This window comes from Hemitrygon akajei, chromosome 16, assembly GCF_048418815.1.
Source record: "Hemitrygon akajei chromosome 16, sHemAka1.3, whole genome shotgun sequence".
NCBI lineage: Eukaryota > Metazoa > Chordata > Chondrichthyes > Myliobatiformes > Dasyatidae > Hemitrygon > Hemitrygon akajei.
Genome location: NC_133139.1, coordinates 21,774,529 through 21,800,318, shown reverse-complemented (window position 1 = coordinate 21,800,318; position 25,790 = coordinate 21,774,529). Strand labels below are relative to the sequence as shown.

At 41.8% G+C, this 25,790-nt stretch overlaps 1 protein-coding gene across 4 annotated transcripts in view; it reads right to left on the bottom strand.

Annotated features, from left to right (window-relative positions):
- The window catches only part of LOC140739813 (spindlin-1-like), a 102,311-nt gene that overhangs the window by 20,615 nt on the left and 55,906 nt on the right, over positions 1 to 25,790 (bottom strand). For 3 of the 4 annotated variants that reach the window (XM_073068360.1, XM_073068362.1, XM_073068363.1), the window contains 2 exons: positions 7,389 to 7,639; positions 3,062 to 3,295 (listed from right to left, as the gene is read on the bottom strand). In XM_073068360.1, coding sequence (XP_072924461.1) covers positions 3,062 to 3,295; positions 7,389 to 7,639 — 485 coding nt within the window. Of the gene's footprint in view, positions 1 to 2,283; positions 3,296 to 7,388; positions 7,640 to 25,790 lie in introns of those variants that run through there. The other variant, XM_073068364.1, reaches the window with a different exon arrangement.

The window sequence follows — 25,790 nt, the reverse complement described above, 5'->3', positions numbered from 1 at the left end:
AACTAAAGGCATTAGGACAAACAGTACCGGGAGTCCATAGAGAACACCAGAAACCCAACACCTGAGGAAGATGTGTCCACATTTTTGAGCAAGTTCCGTTTATTTGGCACTAGCAAAGAGTGACCCTGTGGGATGCCACAGGATTGAGGCCCCCAATCAGCTTACAATATTATCCACACAGAACATAAAAAATAAGAGAGGCCAACTGACCCATCAGTTTTCCTTCACTTTTCAATAAGATAATGATCCAGTCTCAACATGACTTTTCACTCCCATGTCATCTGACTCCCTTGCAGTTTAAATCCCTGTCAATGCCCACCTCTGATGTACAGTATTCAATGGTTCACTTCACTAGGATGGAGAATCCCAACCATCCTGCAGCCCCCCCCCCCGCCCCCGGGAGAAACTGATACCCATCGCTCACTCTGCAGGCAATCTCTGTTCTGGAAGTATTCACCCAAGTTCTAGATAACCCATCTAGGACAAACATTTTGTCAACGTTTCGTCAGTCTCTCTCAGGATCTTGCAGGTTTCAATAAGACTGCCTCTCATTCTCCTATACAGGTGGCCCCCGTTTTTCGAACGTTCGCTTTAAGACAGGTCGCTGTTATGAAAGACCCTCATTAGTATCTGTTTTTGCTAACCAAAGAGGATTTTCGCTTCTACAAAAAGAGACGCCTGCTTTATACGTGTGTTTACCCCGAGAAAGACTACAATGACCGTGAAGCCTTGTGCAGGCAGTTGTGTGCACATGCATGTGAGTGCGTATGTGTGTACGTGCGCTTGCGTGTACGTGCGCATGCGTGTACATGCCGATTTATTTTCTCTACATTAATTTTGGCTTGCTGTCTTCCCGATTTTGATAAGTGAAACTACATCGTACGTACAATATTTCTATTTTATATAGGCTGTATATTTATCATCTCATTCCTGCTTTTACTATATGTTCGTGTTATTTTAGGTTTTATGTGTTATCTGGTTTGATTTGGTAGGTTATTTTTGCGTCTGGGAATGCTCAAAAATTTTTCCCATATAAATTAATGGTAATTGCTTCTTCACTTTACCACATTCCAGCTTACGAACCATTTCATAGGAACGCTCTACCTTCGGATAGCGGGGGAAACCTGTACTCCAAACAGAGCAAGCCTAACTTGTTTAACCTTTCTTAGTAGTTCAGTGTCTTTATTCAAGAAATCAACCTGGTGAATTTTCAAGGCACTTCCTACAATGCAGGCACATATTTCCTTAAATATGGAAAACAAAATTGCGCAAGGCACTCCCGATGCTATCTCACTAAGTGCCTGCATCAAACCTTACCGTTTCTGTACAGTACTTCATAACCTTTGTGATTAAGGTCAACATTCAAGTAGCACAATCTACATCCTGTGGACTTTAAATGATCAAGGACAGTGATGCATTCGAAAACTTCACTCTCCCTTACCCAATAAGACTATGGAGGTAACCAGAGTAGATAATGGAAGATTCACAGAACATAGAATACTACAACTCTTTGGCCCATGATGTTGTGCCAACCTTTTAACCTACTCTAGGAGCAATTTAACCTTTCCCTCCTACATAGCCTCCATTTTTCTATCATCCATGTGCCTATCTAAGAGTCTCTTAAATGCCCCTAATTATCTGTCTCTGCCACTAGCAAGGTGTTCCACATACCCACCACTCTATGTAAAAAAACGTACCACCGACATTACCCCTACAGTTTCCATCAATCACCCTAAAATAATGCCTCTTTGTTTTAGCCATTTCCACCCAAGAAAAAAACATTTGACTATCAACTTGATCTATACTTCTTATAATCTTGTATGTCTCTATCAAATCACCTCTCAATCTCCTTTGTTCCAGAGAGGAAGGTCATAGCTTACTCACCCTATTCTCATAAAGACAAGCTCTCTAATCCAACCAACATCCTGGTATATCTCCTCTCCACCTTTGTTAAAGCTTCCCCATCCTTCCTATAATGAGGCAACCAGAACTGAACACAATATTCCAAGTGAGGTCTAACCAGGGTATTTATAGAGCTACAACCTTACCACACGGCTCTTGAACTCAATCACCCAACTAATGAAGGCCAACACAACACGCGCCTTCTTAACAACCCTATCAACCTATGTAGCAACTCTGAAGGATCGGTGAAATTAAGCCCCAAGGTCCCTCTGTTCAACCACACTGCTAAGAGTAACACTGGAATGACACTTGAAAACTCTGGATTACATCTAAACCACAAATGTTTTTCACTCAAAAAGTAAAGAGATCTCACAAAGCAACTAGACAACAGTAACTTTATTTTATTGCAAGCAAAGCAAACATTATAGCTACAAGACATCTTAATATGGAGCCTTTGTTGGTTAAGGTTTTAACAGGGGACTTTATAGGTACTTTGTCCTATAAAACAAAAAAGAAAATTACAGCGCACTTACCAAGATTGGCAGTACAGTCAGATGATAAAAGCTTTGGAAGATGGCTTAGCTGTGTAACAGATGTTGCCTCTTATGAGGAGGCTATCTTGAAACTTTCACTTCATTTCCTTTGGAACACATTTCTCAGTTGATAACTCACTGATGCTTCTTCAGCAAAGCTTCCCTCCAACGGGCAGAGTTGAAGTTTCCCCTCCCCCTAAAACTGGCACCCAGTGCTTTGCCACAGCTTTCAGGGACAGAGCTGTACCCGGTGGGGGGGGGGGGGGCACCTTTTTTGGTGGTGGGTGTGGATACTTCAATCTCTATGAGGTGAGGCCTCCTCTATGTATTCTTTGGCTCACTCTTTTGCTTCCAACGGAGTGGTCATCTTCACAAATCAATCACATCAATTCTGCTCATTAGAAAGGAAGTATCAGGTAATTCCTGATATCGTAAGACCAAATGCCATATCCGACGAAAGGTGGCAAACTCGGGCTTATTAAAACTACTACAAAGCTAAGGTGCCTCCTAAATATAATGCCTTGTGAACAGCGTGAGTTTAAAACTTGGAAGTGACCTGGTGCGCCGTGCGCATACATGGCTTTTGAAAGTACCACAGCGACACAATTCTGCAACCAAATATGTACCTGAGTCTGGCAGGATGCGGAGATCTCCCTCTTTGTAATCCTCAAGTAGTTGGTACATATACAGAACAGGGTCCTTTTCATAGGTGATATAATACCAAGTGGTCATGACAGGTGCACGTGCCAACACCATCCCTCGCCATTCATTCTTAGATCCGTCATCCTTTTCGAACATGTGCTCCACCGCTTTGCCAACTATTAACTCCGCCAAATCACCATCCATTATTTTTGTTCGACCTGTTGGAAAGGCAGGGATCAAGAGTCAATAGTAAAATCCAACAATCCTTTGCAAAGGGACACTTGGTCCTTTCATCCTGTGCTGGCTCCTTATGAGAGAAAACCTGTTTGTTACACTGACTCTTTCCCCAGATCAATCGTGTGGTCACCAATCTAAAGTGCTATGTGCATCTTAGTCCATAGAAGCTGCCTGATGAAGCATTCTCAGCATTTTCAACTTGTACTTCAGTTTTAATTGCTAATCAGAGAATTGTTCATAATGGAAGTTGGATACAGGCAGTCCCCGGGATATGTACGAGTTCCGTTCCTGAGTCCGTATTTAAGTCGGATTTGTACATACATCGGAACAAGTACAACCGGTATTATTTAGCGGCAGTCAAACATTTGTCTTAGTATATAGTATATATTTTACCTTTCAATGCATATAAAACACTTCAGAAACGTATGTATTCCAATAATTAAACCACTGCGTTGCTTAGTAATAATTGTAGCTTTCATCGGGGCAGGGCCTTTCAAATGCTCCATTATTCTCACTTTATCCGTTATCCTTTAAAATTGTTCCGATCGTTGACCGACTGTAGCCTAATGCTTTTCTAATGACCGATGGCGTTTCACCTCCGCTTTATTATTTCCACTTTATTTTCAATCACGATCGCTTTCTGTCAACAGAACAGAAACACCGCGGGCGTCGGGTCCCGACCTCCGCCAGTTCTCGAGGTCCGCTGGGTCCTAATGACCACCGCACTGAGACAGGCTGAATGGGACAAGTGGGGGCTGTGCTGGGTTTGGGTATTTGTTCATCCACAATATTCCGCGTGGGAATTTAAACTGGAGGTGGCAGTGTTTTTTTTTATGAGGTCGACTTGCGAGCTCAACATCAACCCAGCACGGATGGTATGGGAGTCACTGGATCGACATCAACCCGGCACGGAAACCTCCGTTCTCCAGCCTGGCGCTGATCTCACTGCGCCACCAGCCAACCGGAAAGGGGGGGGGGGCGGGGGTCAGGGTGAATCTTACTAAGAAAATTTTAAGCCAAATACAAAGTTAAACACGCAACACAGTGTCAACGGCAACGACTTAAAATGGCAGACGGCGTTCTCTTTCCTCCGTTCGTAAGTACAAGCTGTCCGTAAGTCGGACGTTCATAACTCGGGGACTACCTGTATTGAATGGAGGTAGCTGGAAGTCAGGATTGATCAACTGGGTACGTAGACTCCAAGTTAACTGATGTGCCCAACCTGCGCACAGTACAGATTCCTCGACTGGAGTCACATGAAAAGGATGACCATCTCAGAGAATATGAGGGGCAACAAGAACAAGAGAAAGCTCTAGATCTGACTCAAAATTCAATAAAAATCATGGTTGAACTTGCACATTGTTATGACTCTTGCAACTCCCGAGGGTATAGTATTCCTGTGTAAAAAAATTGTCTACTTACCTCAATACCAAACACCCATTAAGTTCTAGACTCTTTAGTTAAAGAAAACACCATCTCAGTGTTTGAGTATCAGAAACTCCCATTTTAAAGAGATCACTTGTTCTTTTAAATCCCAAGAAGCTAGTTCTATTCCATTACTGTAGTGTTGACCACCTTCTCATCCAAAGCTTAAACTAAATGAATCTATGCAGTGTTTTCTCTAGTGCACGGTATATGCAAGCGATCAAAACTACATGCACAACCCAAGTGCTGATGAACTACAACAAAATATGTCTCCTCTTATGTTTCAACCCCTTGCAATAAAGCCACATTTGAATACTAAATAAATATGTACATCAAGCAGTTATGACACAGAAGGCAGCAATGGAGTCCACTGGGACCAAGCAAATCCCAGCAGAGCAATCCTTTATGTCTCATCCCTCCTGTTATTTTCCTGCAGTCCTACAACATATTCTCTCAAATGAACCCTTGATATTTTTTTTTGCTCTTTCCTTGCACTCAGAATTAATTTATAGAAGCCAATTAACCACCAGCAGGTTTGGGATGTGAGATGAGTTTGGAGCACTGAGGGAAAACCAAAAGAGTTTCAGGGAGAATGTGCAAATCCCATGAGAAAGCATCGAAGCTTAGAACAGAATCTCAGTTCTCGTAGCTGTGAGTTACTGGTGCTAACTGTGTGCTACTATACTGCATGTTAGCAGCACGCCCAAATCCCACTGTGCACCTTGGTTATAAAATAATGTTTTTATTCTTCCAACCAAAGTGAATGACCTCCCATTTTGTTCACATATACTTCACCTGACCCCTTCTTGCTCACAGTTAACCGCTCAACATCGCTTTGTAGATTGCCAGCACTCAAGGTTTACCGGAGGGCAGCTAAATCCCAAAGTATCACATACAACATGGAGTATGGTTCGCAGAAAGGGGAAATGCAGAAAGGTGGAGAAAACACAAGTGCAAAAACTAAATGTGGCTATTAGCATTATGTCACCATAAATAACTGTACTTAATATTAATATTAATATCTTTAAAAGAATACCCCTGAATCTGAGAGGCTCCATATTAGTACTAACAGCACAAATAGAAGACATCAGCAAATAGTTTCATATATTTAATGGTCTTTAGGGAACTATGAAATACAAATTTAACCATGACTCATTTGATTAAGCAGTTTTACCACTGAATTTCACAGCCACAGAGACATGCATCAGATCAAAATGATTTATCTGAGAGTTCTGGGAATGCCCGGGTTTACACCACTGAAATTTGAATAATTTTGCATGGCCTTGGAGATTAATCTGATTTTAAAAAACATCCCTGTGAATTGAAACTACTGCACATTTGATACAAACCCAAAATAGGGGCATAACAAATGTCATCAGATTCATTGTACGTTTAGAAAGCAACCTCAGGATTCCCTAACAACAGACACAATTACTGAAAAGCTGTCCAATCTCACTTTGCATTTGAAGCACTATTCTCTCTCACTCGTCTCTCCCACTCTTCTATTAAGACTTTTAAAAAACCTGCCAATTGTTTTTATTGTCTGTCCTACTTTGAAGGCTAGAGTCAATTTTGTTTGATAATGTATGATGCATGTGAGTGATAATGAACCCAATTCTGATATGGGTCTGTATTGTAGACTGAGAGTTGAAGGGGGTATCATGGCTGGGAAAAGGGGAAGAAAGAGGGGAGGAAAAGGGGAGGGAGCAGGAAGCACCGGAGAAATATTCTGTAATCATCAAAAAACCAATTATTTGGTATCAAATGACCTTGCATGGTGTCTCAGGGCTGGGTGTGTCTGCACCCGTGCTACCCTCTCTGCCCCTGTCCCACACCCCTCCTGTGGCGCTCCAACCTCGCCATTCCCAACATCCTTTGTTCCTACCAGATTTACAAACTCACTCTCTCTCCACATTGACAAATACACTACTGTGCAAAATCTCAGATATCCTAGCTACATACATGTGCCTAAGAATATTGCACAGTATTGTAGAGTATAAAAATTATGATTGTTATAGTGATAAGAAGATTAAATAAGACTTTATTGATCTGAAACATGCCCAAGTATTATAAGTTTCGATCTATAGCTACTGATCAAAAACTTCTATTGATCACAGTGTGCTACTGCGAAAAACGTCATCCATAATCAAGGACATGCACCACCCAGGGCAGGCTCCCTTCATGCTGCTGCCATCAGGTAGAAGGTACAGGAGCTTCAGGACTCACAGCACCAGGTTTTGGAGCAGTTATTACCACTCAACCATAATGCTTTTAAACCAGTGGGGATAACTTCACTCGATCCATTACTGAATTGTTCCCACAACCTATGGACTCTCTTCTCTCAAGGACTCTTCATCTCATGTTCTCAATATTTAGTGTTTAGTTATTTACTATTTTTTCTCTTTTGTATTTGCATAGTTTGTTATCTTTTGCACATTGGTTGTTTCTCCATCGTGTTGGGTATGATCTCTCATTGATTCTATTGTGTTTCTTGGATTTACTGTGTATGCCTGCAAGAAGACTAATCTTAGAGTTGTATATGGTAACATATGATTTATGATAAATTTATGATAATAAATGTACTTTGAACTTTGAGAGTTTAATCACACACACATACAAAACTTTATAGGTTGGTACCAATTTACATACCACTTTTGTCAGGCAGTATTTCAAGTCCTGAGACCCTCTCATCTTTGAAAAGTTCGATCCCATACACACAGTCGAAATCGTCGTATTTCACCAAGAAGAGTGAAGGGTTAACTGGCAGCTGGTCCAACACTGTCCCCTTCCACTGGGTAACCACTCCCGTCTTCTCCCTCCATCCATGTTGCACTTTACTTCCAACAATACTGCGCTGTTTGTAGGCAACTGGATCACTTGCATCTGCTTTGCTACGCTTCCTTGGAGTCAAAACAGCATGAAAAATAAAAATTTGCATTGGTCTAGTTTTATCACACCTTCCTTGGTAAAAGGGTAAAAACATAAACAGTCAATTATATTTAACATGATTCTCAATTATATCACTGCCAACCCCAAGCACTTTAAATGATTTTGCATATGGAAATTACAGAAACGAAACAGGCAATTTACAGGAATTCTTTGTTTGCTCAAACATCAGATGCCTCCCACCTTGTCATCTTGCTCTATTATGCTATTCTCCATGATAAGACCACAAGACATAAGACACAGAAGCAGAATTAGGCTATTCGGCCCACCAAGTCTGCTCTGCCTTTCCATCATGTCTGAGTTATTACCCCTCTCAATCCCGTTCTCCTCCCCGCAACCTTTTACGCCCTTACTAATCAACAGCCTATCAACTCCTGCTTTAAATAAACCCATTTACTTGGCCTCTGTTTGCGACAATGAATTCCACAGATTCTCTGCCCTCTGGATATAGAAATTCCTCCTCTTCTCTGATCTAAAGGCATGTCCTGGTACTCTAAGCCTGTGCCCTTTAATCCTAGACTTCCCCAATATAGGAAATGTCCTCTTCACATGGAAACTTTCTAGGTCTTTCAATATTCTATAGGTTTCAATGAAATGAACACCCCCCCCCCCCCCCATTCTACTAAACTACAGCAAGTACAGGCACAGAACCATCAAATGCTCCTCATACATTAACCCTTCCATTCCTGGGATCATTCTCATGAACCCCCTCTGGACCCACATCAATGCCAGCACATCCTTCCTTAGAGGGGCCCCAAGATTTGCTCTCATTTACCATTCCTGTAACCACTCTGTAATGTTTCGGTTCAGCTTGACTTTGTGATACTGTTTTCAATTTTCTATCAGTTCAGTCTGTATCATTATACATGTCTCCTTTCATTCTCTCCAGGCTTTGAGTCCGCTTTGTAATTCACGGTACTTCAAATGGGCTAAGTCAAGCTCTCAAGTTACATACATTCTCTGCTTTTGAAGTTTATTCTTTTGAATGTGAACCGCAGTGCTTTGAATATAATTTCATGGCTTTGTTAAAACAAACCTGCAGGGAAAAAACTTCATTGCTATGATGCCTTTCATAACCACAAGGTATTCCGTCAAATACTTTATAGCCTCTGAGGTGAAAATGTTAGAAGCACACCAGCCAACTGGCAAACAACCTCCCAGAATCTGCCATGTGACAAACTGTATTTAGTGGCGTTGACAAGATGACAGACTCATCCAAATAGTTCCATCGGTTCCTTACTGCTCACCTGACAAGAAGGGTTAGGTTCTAAGTCTCATCTGAAAGGTAAAATGGACCGTTCCTCTAGAACAGAGGGGGTATTCAGTTGGAAAGTATGAAATGCTGAGGGGCACAATAGTTATTTTCATCTGCAACAATTTCAAAAACTAGATTTGAAATAACCAAAGGAATCTTTTCTTCAGTACAGAATTGTGCACATCTGCATAAGTGTTTACAGGGAATGATGGTAGAAAGGGGAGTCCCCCAAACATTCATCATATTTACAAAGGAGCTGGAAAAGCACTTCATGTGACAAAACCTGTAAGAGTGGGGGGGGGGGGGGGGCTGAGTTATAGATAGAGGTTGAGCAGGCTAGGAATTTATTCATTGAAACCCAGGGAACTGGAGGGGAATGATCTTATAGAAGAGTATAAAAATCACGAGGAACATAAATAGGGTCATTTTCTCAAGGAAAGGGTATCAAAACTTGAGGGTATAGGTTTAAGGTGAAGAGGAAAGATTTAAAAAGGATCAAAGGGGCATACCTTCACACAAGAGGATGGTGTATATTTGGAATGGAGCTGTCAAGGAAGTGACTGAGGCAGGTACAATAATGACATTCAAAAAAAAATCATTTGGACAGGTACATGGCCCTTTGTGCCGACCTACTCGAAGATCAATCTAAACTATCCCTCCCACACAGGCACCCCCCCATTCATCTTTCATCCATGTGCCTATCCGTGTCTCTCAAATGTCCCTAATGTATCTGCCTCTAACAATGGCCCAAGGCACCACTCTCTGTGTAAATAAAAAGTACGTTTGACATCCCTCTTACCTCCAAACAAATTAAAGTTAGGCCCCATCATATTTGCCATTTCTACCCTGGGAAAATGGCACTGGCTGTCCAGTCTATCTATAACTCTCATCATCTTGGACACCTCTAACATTCACCTCCCATCCTCCTTCACTCCAAAGAGAAAAGCCTAGCTTGCTCAACCTATCCTCATAAGACATGTTCTCTAATCTGAAAAGCATCCTGGTAAATCTCTTCTGCACCCTCTCTAAAGCTTTCACATCTTTCCTGTAATGAAGCAACAGGAAATGAGCACAATACTCCAAGTGTGGTCTAACCAGAGTATTAAAGATCTGTAACATTACTTGTGTCTCTTGAACTCAACCTCCTAACAAAGGTCAACACATCATACAACTCCCTAACCATACCATCACCTTGCATAGCAGCCTTAAGGGATCCATGGATGTGAACCCCAAGGTCCTTCTGTTCCTACACACTGTTAAAAATCCTGCCATTAACACTGTATTCTACCTTCAAAAGTGAATCACTTCACACTTTTCTGGACTAAACTCCATCTGTCACTTCTCAGCCCAAGTTTAGAAAGTTTTGGCCCCAATGCGAGCAAATGGGAGAAGCTTAGATGGGAACATTGTTTGGCGTAGAAACCAGTTCCCATGCTGTATTACTCAGGCTGACAGCTGGAAAGTGGCAAGAGCTTTTTCCCCCAGTGTGGACATGCTGAGTGGAAAGTTCTTCTTTGTTGTAGATTACTAGAACTCCACATGCAATTCCATACCAAGGAACATTCGATCTTCAATGATTACATGGAAGAGAAGACACCCGTAAGGATCAAAAGCAAAGAACAAAATTAGCAGTTTGAGTAATTTGTTCCAAAGTAACAAAGCAGGACCCTTGCAATGGTAATGATGAGTGCCTGGATACAGAATGTTGCAAGTTAGAGAAGAAGTTCATATGGAGGCTATATTTTTAAAAAGACAAGAACCATGGCAGCAACATTTTACACCAGTTTGCATACCCACTTCACAAAACTTCACAGTCCCCAATGTCAAGCTCGCTATTTTTCCTACAAACCAAGCCACTAACGAATTCTTCACTGAAAAGGTGGCCTGCTTTGTTTTGCTTCAGAATGGAAAATAATAGGTATTGTAACCACAGAAGAAAGCTGATAAGAGTTTTAAGTTCACTCAACCTGCTACAGGACATCCCCCTGCAATCTGTCATTGTGACAGCAAATAACTGTGTAGTGTCTTTTGAACTGGCTTTTGTTGGCTCTTAGCAACTGTATCCATGGCACCAGAATTGTGAAGGTTTTGTCAGTAGATACAGAACCAATACAGAATTCCATGGTTACAGATATCATCAAATAATACATTTATTTCACATTTGGACATCACTGAATTGACTTTATTTCTTATATCTTTCACAAACAGGAGTAAAAATCTTTATGTTACATCTACATCTAAATGTGCAATGTGCAATCATAGTAATAAATAATAAAGTCAGTGTAATATGGAGTACACTCAAATCAGCGTGAGTTCATCAGTCTGATGGCCTGGTGGAAGAAGCTGTCCCGGAGCCTGTTTTACACACCTGTCCTTATAAATGTCCTGAATCATGAAGTTCACAATTACAGATGCACTGGGCTGTCTGTACCACTCGCTGCAGAGCCCTGCAATTAAGGGAGGTACAGTTCCCATATCAGGCAGTGATGCAGCCAGTCAGGATGCTCCCAATTGTGCCCCTGTAGAAAGTTCTTGGGATTTAGGGGCCCATACCAAACTTCCTCAACCATTTAAGGTGTGAATTGCTTTGATTTGTAGCAGTCTCAGCTTCTTATTTACCATAGCAAGCAGATGTCCCCACCAAGAGACCCAAGGACAAAATAACTACGGTGATTCATCCAGAGTCATTCTGAGTGCTGAACTGTCATAAGTGCTATTAGGTACAGTAAATTGGATTATTATTGTCACAATACAGTAAAAACCTTGTATACTGTTCATACGGTTCAAGTCATTGCCCAGTGCACTGAGAAACAAGGTAAACTCAACAGCAGAATGCAGGAAAAAGTGTTCCAGTTTCAGAGACAGTGCAGTATAGGTGGACAATAAGGATAACACAATGTAGATCAAGAGGATGAGAATCCACCTTACCCTACCATAACAACAGGAGAGAAGCTATCTTTGAGCCTGGTAGTTTTGCGGGTAATGTAGAAGATTGTTGTATGTTACAACTGGAAATTGATAGAGCTGGGCTGAGAAGTGGCAGATGACATTCAATCGATAAAAGTGTGAGCTGATAAACTTTGGAAGGCCAAAGGGCATTGCATAGGTGTCAGAGTGATCTCGGGGTCCATATCCAAAGATCCCTCAAAGCTGCTGCACAGGTTGATTGTTCAGAAAGCATATGGTATGTTGGCTTTCAGTAGTTCAGGAGACTGAGTTCAAGAGCCACAAGCTAATGTGGCTCAGTAAAAACTCTGATTAGACCACACTTGGAGTACTGTGTTCAGTTCCAGTCACCTCATTATAGGAAGGATGTGGAAGCTTTAGAGAGGGTGCAGAGGATATTTACCAGGATGCTGACCAGGTAAAGAGCATGTCTTATGAAGAAAGGTTGAGCTACGCCTTTCACTTTGGAACGAAGGATGACGTTAGAGATGTACAAGATGATAAGAGGCATAGATAGAAAGGACAATTAGCACCTTTTTCTCAGGGCAGAAATGGTTAATATGAGAGGGCATAATTTTGAGGTATTTGGAGGAAAAGTAAGGGATGATGTCAGGGGTAGGCCTTTCTTTTAAAAAAAAACATGGAGAATGGTGGATGTGTGGTATGTGTTGCCGGGGTGGTGGTAGAGGCAGATACATTAGGGACATTTACAGAACTCTTTGACAGACACATGGAGGAACAATACAGGGCTTTGTGGGAGGGAAGGGTTAGATTGACCTTGAAGTAGGTTAAATGGACAGCACTGCACTATGGGCCAAAGAGCCTGTACTGTGCTGTATTGTTCTGTGTTCTAAATTCCTATTCCCTTATCTGTGAAACTGAGCCTTGTATGTCGATCCACTCTGCCATTACTGCATCAAGGTTAAGCCTCTGGGGGTGAATATAAAAACCAATGAGAGTAGACATACAAGGCCAGGTCCCATACTCAGAAGAAGTGGGGCTTCTTGATAACCCTAAATTTCATCGTTCCACCACTGGCAGCCTTTCAGTTGACTGGGGTGTTGGATTATAAATTCTTAACTTAAATAACTACATCTAACTTAAGGCACATTTTAAAACCTGCCTCTTTGACCAAGTATGTGGTCACCTAAATGTCAGTCTCCTAAAATCAACTGTCCTCTAATCTGCCTCCTTATGGTCTTGCACCATATGGTTTACATGCACCACATTCTCTCTGTTGCTGTTGCATCTTGTTCTGCATAGTTATTGTTTTACCTTGTACTACTCAATACAAAGTGTAATGAATTGATCTGTATGAAGGAAATGCAACAGGAGCTTTGCACTGTACCTCAGTGCATTTGACAAGAATAAACCAATTCCAATTATATAGCTCAGCGTCAAATTCTGTTGATAAATCTGCTCATCTCCTGATAATTGTTCCTGTGAAGTGTCACGGGACATTTCACTGCACTTAAGGCATCATGTTGCTGTGTTGACTGCGGTAAGTTTACTGAGAAACACTCTTGGCATTCATAGTGGCTCAATGGGGGTTTGTCATGGCGGACTGCAGCCAAGAGAGCTTGAATAACACATTCACTATCGGCCACATTTGAGAGAGGCAAAATACAGGCCCGCACTTGGATACATTAACAACTCCTCTTCTGTGAAGTGAAGCAGGGCATTTTTGTGTTAAATTCTTATTATCAACCCACCCACCTGAACGCTGCAGAGCCCTCACATTAGAAAGCTGGACATCAAAACGAGTCACAAGCCTCAGAGTTCATTTCACTTGCCTTGACAACTGCCAGGGGACAAAATTAAACACAGGAGGAGGAAAACAGCAGCAGGATGGAAATGTAAATGCACCATGTTCAATGGCCCCTGACCAGCTGCTCTGGAAAGAACAGCTGCAATGTGTTAAGAGACAGAACATAACCAGCAGGAATCGGAAAGTAAGAAATGCCAAGACAGTTAAAACCGTGATCTATTCTCCCTTTACAATTATTAATGTGGTCTACAATGGAATGTCATTTAACAGATGTTAAACCTGCTTATTTTGAGGAGGCGAGGCTAGAAGAGGGGTGCAAATGAGTGAGGGAAGGTGTCCATTCTGATCCTGCCCTCAGCTGTCTGTCGGAGTATCTCCTGCAAAGACTGCTGGAATATTATATTAGCATTTTGGCATTTGAATAGTTATTTTTTAGGGATATCATAGTCAGCAGGGTGAAATCTCCTAATACAACAAAACACTGGCATTAAATCTCATTTACTTGGTCAGTTAATTGAGTTAGTAACACTCAAGGCAAACTCATCGAGTGCTGCTCTTTTGAGGTTCCAGGCACAAACAGGTACACACAAAATTATAAATAAATCTGGCTCAGCCTCATGAGGCAACTTAGCATGCTTTATTACCACATAACTTGCAAGTTCATTTTATACTCTGACATTAGTTTAGGAACTGGAATGTTGACAGCGGGGTGAGAGGGTATGGAAGAAGAAGGAGCCAGTGAACAACACAACAAAGGGCAACAACCTCCAGACGGTTGACAAAACTACTTCTTTCACTTCTCAAACAAGAGAAAATCTGCAGATGCTAGAAATCCAAGCAACACACACAAAATGCTGGAGGAAATCAACAGGCCAAGCAGCATTTATGGAAACAGTACGGTCGACATTTTGGGCCAAGACCCTTCAGGACAGCCCTGCTGAAGGGTCTCAACCCAAAACATCGACTGTACTCTTGTCCATACCTGCTGAGTTCCTCCAGCATTTTGTATGTGTTTCTTTCACTTCTTTTACATCTTCTTTTTCTTTCAAATGTAGTTCTGCTACTGTTGGAGCCTGCGATCTAAACTTTGGTGGTGTGTTACCAGGGTGACTGAGCGATCTGGCGCTTTGCTGTTTCCGAGGATGTTCCAAACAAAGTTTGCAGCCTCAAGGCGGAGAAGCCTGGAGACAAGGTACGAGCCCATGATTGACTATTTCTCGCTGATTAAAGCACCAAGGAAGATTGAAATCATCAAGGCAAGAGAGTCATTTACCAGCCTCTCACTTGCTACTGCCAGAGGAAGGTGCTTGTGTGTGGCTTTCTCTCTCTCTCACTCGCTGCTCCAGAAGGAAGGTCCCTGTGTTCGAATGGTCTCTCTCCTTCAATGCTGCTGGAGGATGAGCAAGGTTTAATCAATGCGGTCCGTGGATTCGATTCTGTAGTTCATTTTATGATTTGTTTCTGGTTGCTCACTTTATTTTGTTAATATTTTGGGTGACTTTGAATCGGGGCAGCCTCCAGATAATGAACTCTGAGCTGAACTGAATATGCCTGGACGCTTTTGTTATTGTGTTTTATATTCTGTTTTCTCGCTCGTTTTTTGTTGCCGGCTGCGTGACTTTTTGATATGCGTGGTGGGGGGCGGGTTTGCTGTTATCCTTGAATTGGTTCTATGGTTTTCTTTGTTTAGTGGCTGTCTGTGGGAAGATGAATCTCAAGGTTGTACACTGCATACATACTTCGATAATAGATGTACTTTGTGTAGGACGGAGCACAAAATCTAATCAACAGGCAATACTGATAATCAAGTGAGTTGTTATGACTGGTAAATTGCTTGCCAGTGTGAATACTGAGCTATTTCCCCTGAATATGGACCTAGAACGAGGAGAGATTTTTTAAAAAAAACCTCATCTTAGATTTAACTACTCCGAGAAAACTGTAAATGACTGAAACACTCATCAAAAAATATATAATGACGGCAAGGTAAAAATATTGCAATTTTATAATTGACCCCAGCAAGATCCTAGTTAGGCAAGTGCAGAAACAAAGGCACACATTCACTTCAGTATAACCTGCCCCCCCCCCCAACTCCAAGTAGGTTCTGCCCTCCTACCCTTTACCCCACCCCACCACTCCCCAACCTCGAACAAGCGCTCCGCTCTTTGATGTCTATCCTGTTGCCCACCCAGTCAGAATATCAACAGTCTCTGCCTGTAACCAAAGTATTAATTTTTGATTGCGTAACTTGGAAAGAACTTGAAGTAAACAGAGCACAGCAGGTCAACAGAGTACTACCATTAATGCTGAAAGGAGATTGAGGGCGATAGTACGGTTAAATTACTGGCAGTCTAGAGATTTGAACTAATTACGATTCAAGTTCAAATGTAAATTCACAACAGCTGGGATATTCTAAAAAGTTAATTAAATCTACAATTTCAAAGTCAAAGTTGAGTTTATTGCCATGCATTACAGGTACAATGAAACACTTATTTGTAGCAGTGTCACAGGCACATAGCATCAACTTAAAATCTGTGCTATCTCTACCTGTGATACTGCTGCAAATAAGCTGGATGGTGACCCTTAAGCTACTGAATTCACCTACCACCTTTGAGGTGTATACATGACCTTAATGGAAAAATGCTGCTGTTGTTGCTCATCTGGCCCACATGACTAGCTATATCAATGCTTCCCTTGCACAGGCGTTCCCAACCTGGGATCCATGGACCCCTTGGTTAATGGTAAGGGTCCATGGCTCAAAAAAAAAAGGTTGAAAACCCCTGCCTTAGCAGGAACAGTGGTGCATATTAGACCTTCATTCTTAGATGACAGAAGAAGAAACAAGATCCTGAGGCTTGGCAGAGTGAATGCCAAGAAGATGTTTCCCCTGAATGTGGAGTCTACAGCCAAAGAGCATGGACAGCTATTTTAAAATAGAGATTAGGAGTAACTTCATTCCTCAGTAAGTTGTGGCCAATTGGATTCTCCACCAGAGAGCCATGAGAACTGTTTCATTCAACATATTTGTGGAAATGAAGCTTTTAGGGATCAGGAAAGAAAGTAGAGTACAAGTACAGATTAGCCACGAAGGATCAGATGGCCTGCTTCTTATGATTGAGTCAAAACTACACTCTGGAATTACCTGGCAAGCCTTTCAGTACAACGGCCATTAGAGATGGGAAATAACTGCTGGACTTGCCAGTCATGACTAGATTTTCTTCAGAGCTGCAACTTGAACAAAAGGTGATGTCCCCATCCCCCTCTCAAATTCAGTTTGACCATTTCTAGCACTTCTCTCCCTTTTCAGGATCTGTCTTTATCTCAGGAGACAAACTATCAATGCACATTTACTATAAACCCACTGTTTCCCACAGTTATTTACCTTGCTTTTTGTAAGGATGCTATCCTTTGCTCCTATATTTTCCATCCCTTTCCCACATCCTGTCAGGATGAAGCCTTTCCAGGACATCTTTTTCAGGAAAAGTGGATTGATGAAGCCCCCTCTCACATTTCCTCCATTTGTTGGGCTATTGCTCTCAGCCCACCTTTCTCCAAACAGAATTGAGAAAGAATTCTTCTAGTCCTCATCTTTCACCCGACTAACCTGTGTCCAGAGCATCATCCTTTATCATTTCCACCAGTCTACAACTAGATCCTGTCATTCAGTCTAATTTCCTCTTCCACATCGCATGTTTCCACAGGTAACATCTACTAAATGGAAAAGACTCGAGGACAGCTTCTACACTACTGTTATAAGACTAAATAGTTCCCTTGTACAATAAGTTGGACTCTTGACCACAGAATATACCTCAGTATGATCTTGCACTCTCTCTAGCTGTTACACTTTATTCTGCAGCGTTATTGTTTACCTTCTGCTACCACAATACACTATGTAATGATCTGATCTGTATGAACAATATGCAGGAAAGGCTTTCCACTGTATCTCGGTACCCATGACAATAATAAACCAGCTCCAATCACACTCACTTGTTGAAGAAAAGCAGAAAAGATTTGCCTCATTTCCTGCCTAATATTTACCCCTAAGCAACATCATTATAATAGGTTATTAGGTCATAATCCCACTGCAATTTGTGGGAGGTTGTCCCAACTTGCAACATTTCTTACATTACAAATTATACCATGCTTCAATAGCTGCAAAACACTGAGGGAGAATGTGAAGTACACTTAGTAAATTCAAACCCTTTTTTTGAAAAAAAAAATGACCAGATGTTCAAATTTTTAAGCTTCGAGATCCAATTTCCTTCTTGTGTTACTAAAGAAAGTCTTATTTATACAGGTCTCATCAAATTGCAAATCTCAGAGGACTTTACAGACAATGAGTTACTGTGAAGTGAAGGGAAATGTTATGCTGATGATTGTCTTATGACAAATGCAATGCTGGAGAAAGGATGGGCAAGGAACAAGTGACAGGGAACACAGAAAAAGTTGTGTGTTGCTCTGGATTTCCAGTATCTGCAGAATCCTTTGTATTGTAATGTGGAAGAGCAGGTTCGAGGAGCCAATAAGTGAAAAGGGAGACACAAATTTTAAAATGGGTACATTAGATATTTATTTGAGAAATGAACTGTGAAGCACTAAATCGGGTGTCTAGCTAAACACGTGTTCGTATAAGCTACTCAAAACCACTACACTGTACATTCAGTTACCCTTTAAATGAACAGAGAGTCTGTTAAACCTCCTTGATTTATAAAACCCAAAAAGTAGGCATGCTACGATTGGATACATAACTAAACAAACTACTGGGGGGGGGGGGGGCATCTATGTCTGCAATGCTCCTTCTCAGTGGTCCTTCAGGACTGGTTGCAACTTCAGCCTGAAATCAGGCCCCGTGGGTGGCAGGAAAGAAAGAGGGTGAAACCTCTGCACGTGCTATCCTTTATACCCAGAACTAATGCACAGAACTGGAAATGGGCTCCGTGGCACGGAAGCCAACTAACAGGAAAAGAGCATCACAGACTTTAAACGAGCCAATCAGCACGACAGAAGCGGCTTGCAAACAGTGTAAGCCATGCCCACCAGAAGGCATGTGTGTAAGCGATGGAGAAAGTCTGGCTGGAGAGAAAGGGAGTGGGCAAATGATGAGAGGGATTGCTGTCACCTTCTTGTGAAGATTATTCCCTTCAATGGGCTCAATACAAAGTTCACAAGATCCACAGTCATGAAGCAGTCTTCAAGCTGTCAACTGAGTTAAAGGTTCAACTCTTACTGCAATCACAACTTCACTTCCTCATACCAGTTCCTGACCAACTTGGTTACAGATGTCCAGAGTTCAAAACAAATTAATTATCAAAGTACATATATGTTACCATATACTACCTTGATACTCATTTTCTTATAAACATTTATGGGAAAATTTTTTAAAAGCTATACATAAAGAAAGACTAACAAGCAACCAATGTGCAAAAATTGACAAATATACAAAATAAAAAAATAATGTTGAGAACATGACTTATAAGTAGAATCAGTTCAAGCGTTATGGTGAGTGAAGTTATCCATGCTGGTTCAGGAACAGAATGGTTGTAGCGTAATAACTGTTCCAGAACCTGGTGGTGTGGGACCTAAGGCTTTTGTACCTTCTGCCCAATGGTAGTAGCAAGAAGACAGCATGGCCTGGATAGTGGGAGTCTTCTTTCTTCTGGCAGCACTCCATGTAAATATCCTCAATGGTGGGGAGGTCTTTGCCTGCGATCGACTGGGCTGTGTCCATCACTCACTGTAGTACAGGTCCTTCATAGAACACAGTTGGCTAAATGCCCATGATAACAACGGGGTGATAGAACAAGAAAAATTGGCTAGGAATCACATTTTTTTTAAAAGAAGTGGTAAGTTTGGATAATTACTCCTTCTCCATCTTCTCCCTGCCTGTCAGTATTGCATGTGAAGTCCTGGAAACTGTACAGCTTTGTCTCTCTCCACAGATGTTGCCTGAACTACTCAGTACTTTCTGCTTACATTTTAGGCTTCCTGCTTGATAAAATTTTGCTTTGGTTTTAATTTAAAACCACAACAGCATTTTTATTTATGCACAATGTCTTTAGTGAAACCTTCCAAGCTGATTCACAAAATATCATCAGCAATATATGTCAGTGTTTTGTGGCAAATGAAGAACAGCTTTGGTTTAATGAGCATCCTAATGGAGGTGATGGAACCAAAATAGGGAATGGTGACGTGAACATTCATTTCTCCAACTTCCAGTAATTTCAATCCCCTCCCCCTTCTTTTTTCCATCCCTATTCTGGTTCCCCTCTCACCCCTTCCCTTCTCCTCACCTGCCCATTAACTCTCTCTGGTGACCTTCCTCCTTCCTTTTTTTTGTGTACCACTGTCCTCTCCTATCAAATTCCTTCTTCTTCAGCCTTTTACCTCTACCTCCCAGCTCCTTACTTTATCCCTGCTTTCCTACTCACACACCTTCCCCCTTACCTGGTTTCACCTGTCATCTGGCAGTTTATTCTCCTCACTGACTCCCCCACCCCTCCCCCTCCCCCTACCAACCCACCTTTTTATTTTGGTTTATTTCCCTTCCTTTCCAGTCCTGATGAAGGGTCTCAGCTCAAAACAAATCCATTACTAAGGCTGCAGTACTTGAAAAAAATAGTAAGATGGGGGGGAGGGGTGGTGAACTGTTGTGTATTTTACTTCCTCAAGTCAGTCATACAACATGAAAACAGTCTTTTCAGACCATCTTGCCCATTGTCAACTGTGTAACCAAGTGATACAGTTCCACCTGCCTGCATTTGGCTCACTGCCTCTAAACCTCTCCTGTCCATGTATTTACCTACATGCCTTTTAAATGTTGCTAATGTGCCCACCTCAACCAGTATTCCTGGCAGCCTATTCTAAATACATAGTGCCCTTTTTTTGCAAGAAGATGCCTGAAATCTCTTTTAAATCTCTGCATCCGATCTTAAACCTATGCCCTTGATTTTAGCACTGTCTCCTTGGTCCAAAGCTTTCGCCCTATATATATGTTTCTTTTTTAAATTCATTCACGGGATGTCAGCAATAGCAGCTAAGCCAGCATTCATTGTCCATCCCCAGTTGCCCTTGAGAAGGTGGTGATGAACTGCCTTCTTGAACTGCTGCAGTCCCTAGGGTGTAGGTATACTTACAGTGCTATTATAGAGGAAATTCCATGATTTTTGCCCAGCAATAATGAAGGAATGGTGATGGTTCCAAGTCAAGATGGTGAGTGACTTGAAGGGGGATTTCCAAGTGGTGGTGTTCCCAGATATCTGCTGTTCCCTAGACGGTAGTGGTCATGGATCTGGAAGATGTTGCCACAGGAACTTTGGTGTGTTGTTGCAGTGCATCTTGTAGATAGTACACACAGTTGCAATTGTTCATCAATGGTGGAGGGACTGGATGCTTGTGGAAGGGGTACCAATTAAGTGGGCTGCCTTGTACTGGATGGTGTCGAGCTTCTACAGTGTTGATGGAGCTGCACTCATTCCATTACACTACTGATCTGAGCCTTATAGATGGTGAATATGCTTTGGGGAGCCAGGAGCTGAGTTACACACCACAGGATTCCTAGCCTTTGACCTGCTCTGGTAGCCATGGTGTTTATATACCAGTTCAATTTCCTGTTAATGGTAGCCCCCAGGATGTTGATATTAGGGGATTCAGTGATGGTGACGCCACTGAATATCAGGAGACGACAGTTAGAGCCTCTCTTGTTGGAGATGGTCATTGCCTGGCACGTGCATGGCTCGAATGTTACTTGCCACTTGTCAGCCAAAGCCTGGATATTGTCCAGGTCCTGCTGCATTTGGGTATGAAATGCTTCGCTATCTGTGGAATCAGGAATGGTGTAGAACATTGTGCAGTCATCTGAGAACATCTCCACTTCTGACCTTATGATGGAAGGAAGGTCATTGATGAAGCAGCTGAAGATGGTTGGTCCTAGGACACTTCCCTGAGGAACTCCTGGAGTGATGGCCTGAGGATGAGATGATTGACCTCCAACCACCACAACCATCTTCCTTTGTGTCTGGCATGAGTCCAACCAGTGGAAGGTTCCCCCCCCTCCTCCAATTCACACTGATTCCATTTTAGCTAGGGCACCTTGACGTCATATTTAGTCAACTGCTGCCTTGATGTCAAGGGCCATCATTCTCACCTCACCTCTGGTATTTAGCTCTTTGGCCCATGTTTGGACCAAGGAAGTGATGAGGTCAGGAGCTGAGTGGTCTTGATGGAACCCAAACTGGGCATCTGTAAGCAGGTTATTGCCAAGTAGGTGCTGCATGATAACACTAATGATGACTCCTTCCGTTAACTTGCTGATGATTGAGCGTAGGCTGATGGGGCAGTAATTGGCTCATAATCTCCTCATAATCTCATATACCTTTATCAGGGCACCCCTCATTCTCCTGTGTTCCAGGGAATAAAGTCTCAGTCTATGCAACCTTTCCTTGAACTCAGGCTTCAAGGCAACATACTTGTTAATAATTTCTGTACTCTTTCTAGTCTAGTAGTATCTTTCTGAAAACAGGGCAAACAAAACTGTACACAACTCTCCAAGTGCAGCCTCACCGGTACCTTATATAATGTAACAGCAACTTAACTTCCCAAATCCTACACTCAGTGCTTGACAGACTTAACGCGATTGTTGTACATGACACTTATGAACAAAATCCCAGCATGCATTGTGAAAGGGTTAATTAACGAAGACGCGTAGGAATATATGGTAACTTTCCAGTTGGGGAACTGTGATGTGGGGTCAACAGAGAGGGGTTTAACCTGCTGATGATACCAAGCCTGGTGGCTATGTGGACTTCTTAGAGGGTGCATGGCTTCAGGTGATTTTTAGTGGCCAAGTTAATGGGAAAGGATGCAGCAGATGAAATATATGGAAAGGAAATAACAGTAATAACACCATCAACTTCATAGATCTAGTTATTCTAAACAAACACGGTATACAGAAATCAGTAAGCGAAAAACACCAGAAATATGTTGAATTAAAAGAGGAAATCAAAAGACTACAGAAAATGAACAGGTACACTTTGTCCCAATAGTAAAATCTACAACTGGTATCATCCCAAAACACCACAGGCCTACACTGCAATACTTATGTAAATCTTCAGAAAGCCACAATACTAAACATCACTAGAGTAGTCTGAAAGCTCCTAGCAACTGAGAAATAAGTGTGCTTGGCTATGCTTGTGCCTTAGGTTTTACCAGCTTGAGCAGAAAAAAATGAAAATAATAATAATGTTATTTATAGAGCACTTTTCATACAGATGATGTAGCTCGAAATGCTACAGTCACTATTAGGCCCCATTCAGTTCAGTTTGGTAACAATATCTCCTCCATGATCTCCAGCTGCCCAGGTGCACCACAGGGCTACGTGCTTAGTCCTCTACTCTATTCGCTTTACACCTACGACTGTGTGGTTAAGCACAGCTCCAATGTCATACTTAAGTTTGCTGATGACACCACTGTTGTGGGCCGAATCAAAGATGGTGATGAATCATAGCATAGAATAAATAGCTTACAGGAGGAAGACTGAAAATTTGGCTGAGTGGTGTCATAACAACAACCTCTCATTCAATGTCAGCAAGACCAAGGAACTGATTATAAACTTTAGGAGAGGGAAACAAGAGGTCCATGATTCAGTCCTCAATTGGAGGATCAGAGGTGGAGTGGATTAGCAAATCTATATCCCTGGGTGTTACTATTTCAAAGGACCTGTCCTGCAACCAGCATGTAAGTGCAATTGCGAAGAAAGCACAGCAATGCCTCTACTTCTTCAAGAGTCTGAGGAGATTCAGCATAACATTTAAAACTTTGACAAGCTTCTATGGATGTGTAGTGGAAAGTGTACTCACTGGCTGCATCGCAGCCTGGTATGGAAATGCCAATGCCTTTGAATGGAAAATTCTACAAAAGGCAGAGGAGTCAGCCCGGTACATCATGGGTAAAGCCTTACGAGCACTGAGCACCTCTACATGAAACAATGTCATAGGAAAGCAGCATCCATCACCCAGGTTATGCTCTCTTCTCACTGCTGCCATCAGGTAGAAGATACATCACCAAGTTCAAGAATAGTTTCTACATCTCAACTGTCAGACCCTTGAATAAAAGGGGATGACTACACTCATTTGCCCCATCACTGAATTGTTCCCACAACCAATGATCATTTTAAGGACTCTATCTCATTATCTCAGGTTCTCGTTATTTACTGGTATTTATTTATACTTGCATTTGCAGAGTTTGTTATCTTCTGCACACTGGTTGATCCTTCCTCGATTCTGTTATAGTTACTATTCTATAAATTTGCTGAGTAAGTGCACAAGAAAATAAATCTCTGGGCTGTATATGGGGACGTATAGGTATTTTGATAATAAATTTACTTTGAACAATGGGATAAAAGTACAAACATGAATATAAAATAAAAAATAAAAATAAATATGGAAAAAAAAGACAAAAAGGTGTTAGTTAAAAGCAAGGTTAAATAAATAAATAAATAAATAAATAAATAGGTTTTGGCCATCCACTGACCGTTGAAATAGAAAAGCGGTGTATATTTTAAATGTTGAGTGACTGAAAGATTCAGAAGGGCCTGGGTTTCTTAGCGCACAAAAATTTAGTTCACCAGTTCAGCAAGCACGGAGGCACGAGAACTGAATGCTGGCCTTCACTGACTATAAGGTCAACTATTCAGGGCCATGAATGAAGACTACGTAAAATCTTCAAGAAGTGAGCTTTAGGCCAACTAATTTGTTTTCCAGCAATGCGGCTGACTCCAAATTGTTTAAAAGCTCAGGAAATCCAAATTACAAGCCCTTAGTCTCCTGCAAGTACTTTCCCAAGATCACAAATCAACCCGAAAATGACAACTCTCTTCCCCCATTACCCTGACAAAATCAAAACAAGTTGTCTTGATGACTTCCATACATCTGTCTGGAGACAGATAGTGACTTTCGATGCAGGCTCCCTATTCAACAATGGATATTCCCGTAATAGAGGGAGAGCTGTGAAGGTGCACCAATGATTCATGGGGGGGGGGGGGGGGGTAAGCCTTTTTGTACAAAGAGAGATTAAACAGACTGAGTCTGTACTCTCACGTGTAAGGGAACGAGAGGAGCTCACAGTATAACACAGTCCTTAGCATGGCTGATGTAGAGTTGATGACTCCATTGGACATAAGATCAACACAGGGCCATGCATGAAGTCTTTGCAAAATCTTTTAAGAAGTGAGCTAAAACCAGGGATCATGATCTCAGTCAGCATCAACATTATTCTGGGGAACAGGGACCACAGATGACTAGAAATTCAACTGCACCAGCCACACACATTATTCCCAACCTTTTTTATGCCATGAACCAATACCATTAAGCAAGGGGTCTGTAGGCCCCAAGTTGGGAACCCCTGCAGTATGGTTATAACAGCAGGCTCACCTAGGGCAAGAAATTCAGCCTGTGACACCCCAAATCCTTTCCATTTTCTGCCTGCCACAGAACAAAAGGAAAATGGAACAATCTCCATGTAACCTGGAGCATGGAACCCTGTTAACACCAGAAACTTAAAACTACTCAGGACAAAACAGCTCACTTGATTGTCACCCATCCCACAGGGATACCCTGTGAATGCAGTGTGTGCTAGCTACAAAATGCACTGCATTTAAGTTAGTATGACAACAAAACCACAAGTCCATCAGCAGGTTATGAGAACACCACCTCCCACTGGCACACAACCTCCTGACTTGGAAACGTACTGGTGTTCATTATCTCTGGTTCTAAATCCTAAAACTCTTAACACTAAGGCAATATGGGAATATATTCATCAAAAGTAGTTAGTTCAAGAGGGTGACTCACCACTACCTTCTTAAAAGTAAATAAAGATTGACAATAATTCTTAGCCTTGTCAGTGAAGCCAACATCTGGGGAAAAAAGTTAAAAAGCCTTCTGTAACCATTTCAATAGGATTGGCTTTTTGCCATTCTGCTTATTGCATCCAATTTATACAGATCTTCTCATTTCTCGTAGCTTTTGCAGTGTTAAAACATCTGAAGGTGTCTTGAAGTTAATTCAGATATCCAATAGTATGATACAAATTCCATGCGTTCAAATGTACCCAGTTCCTGAATGGAGTGGTCCATCCATTGGTACCC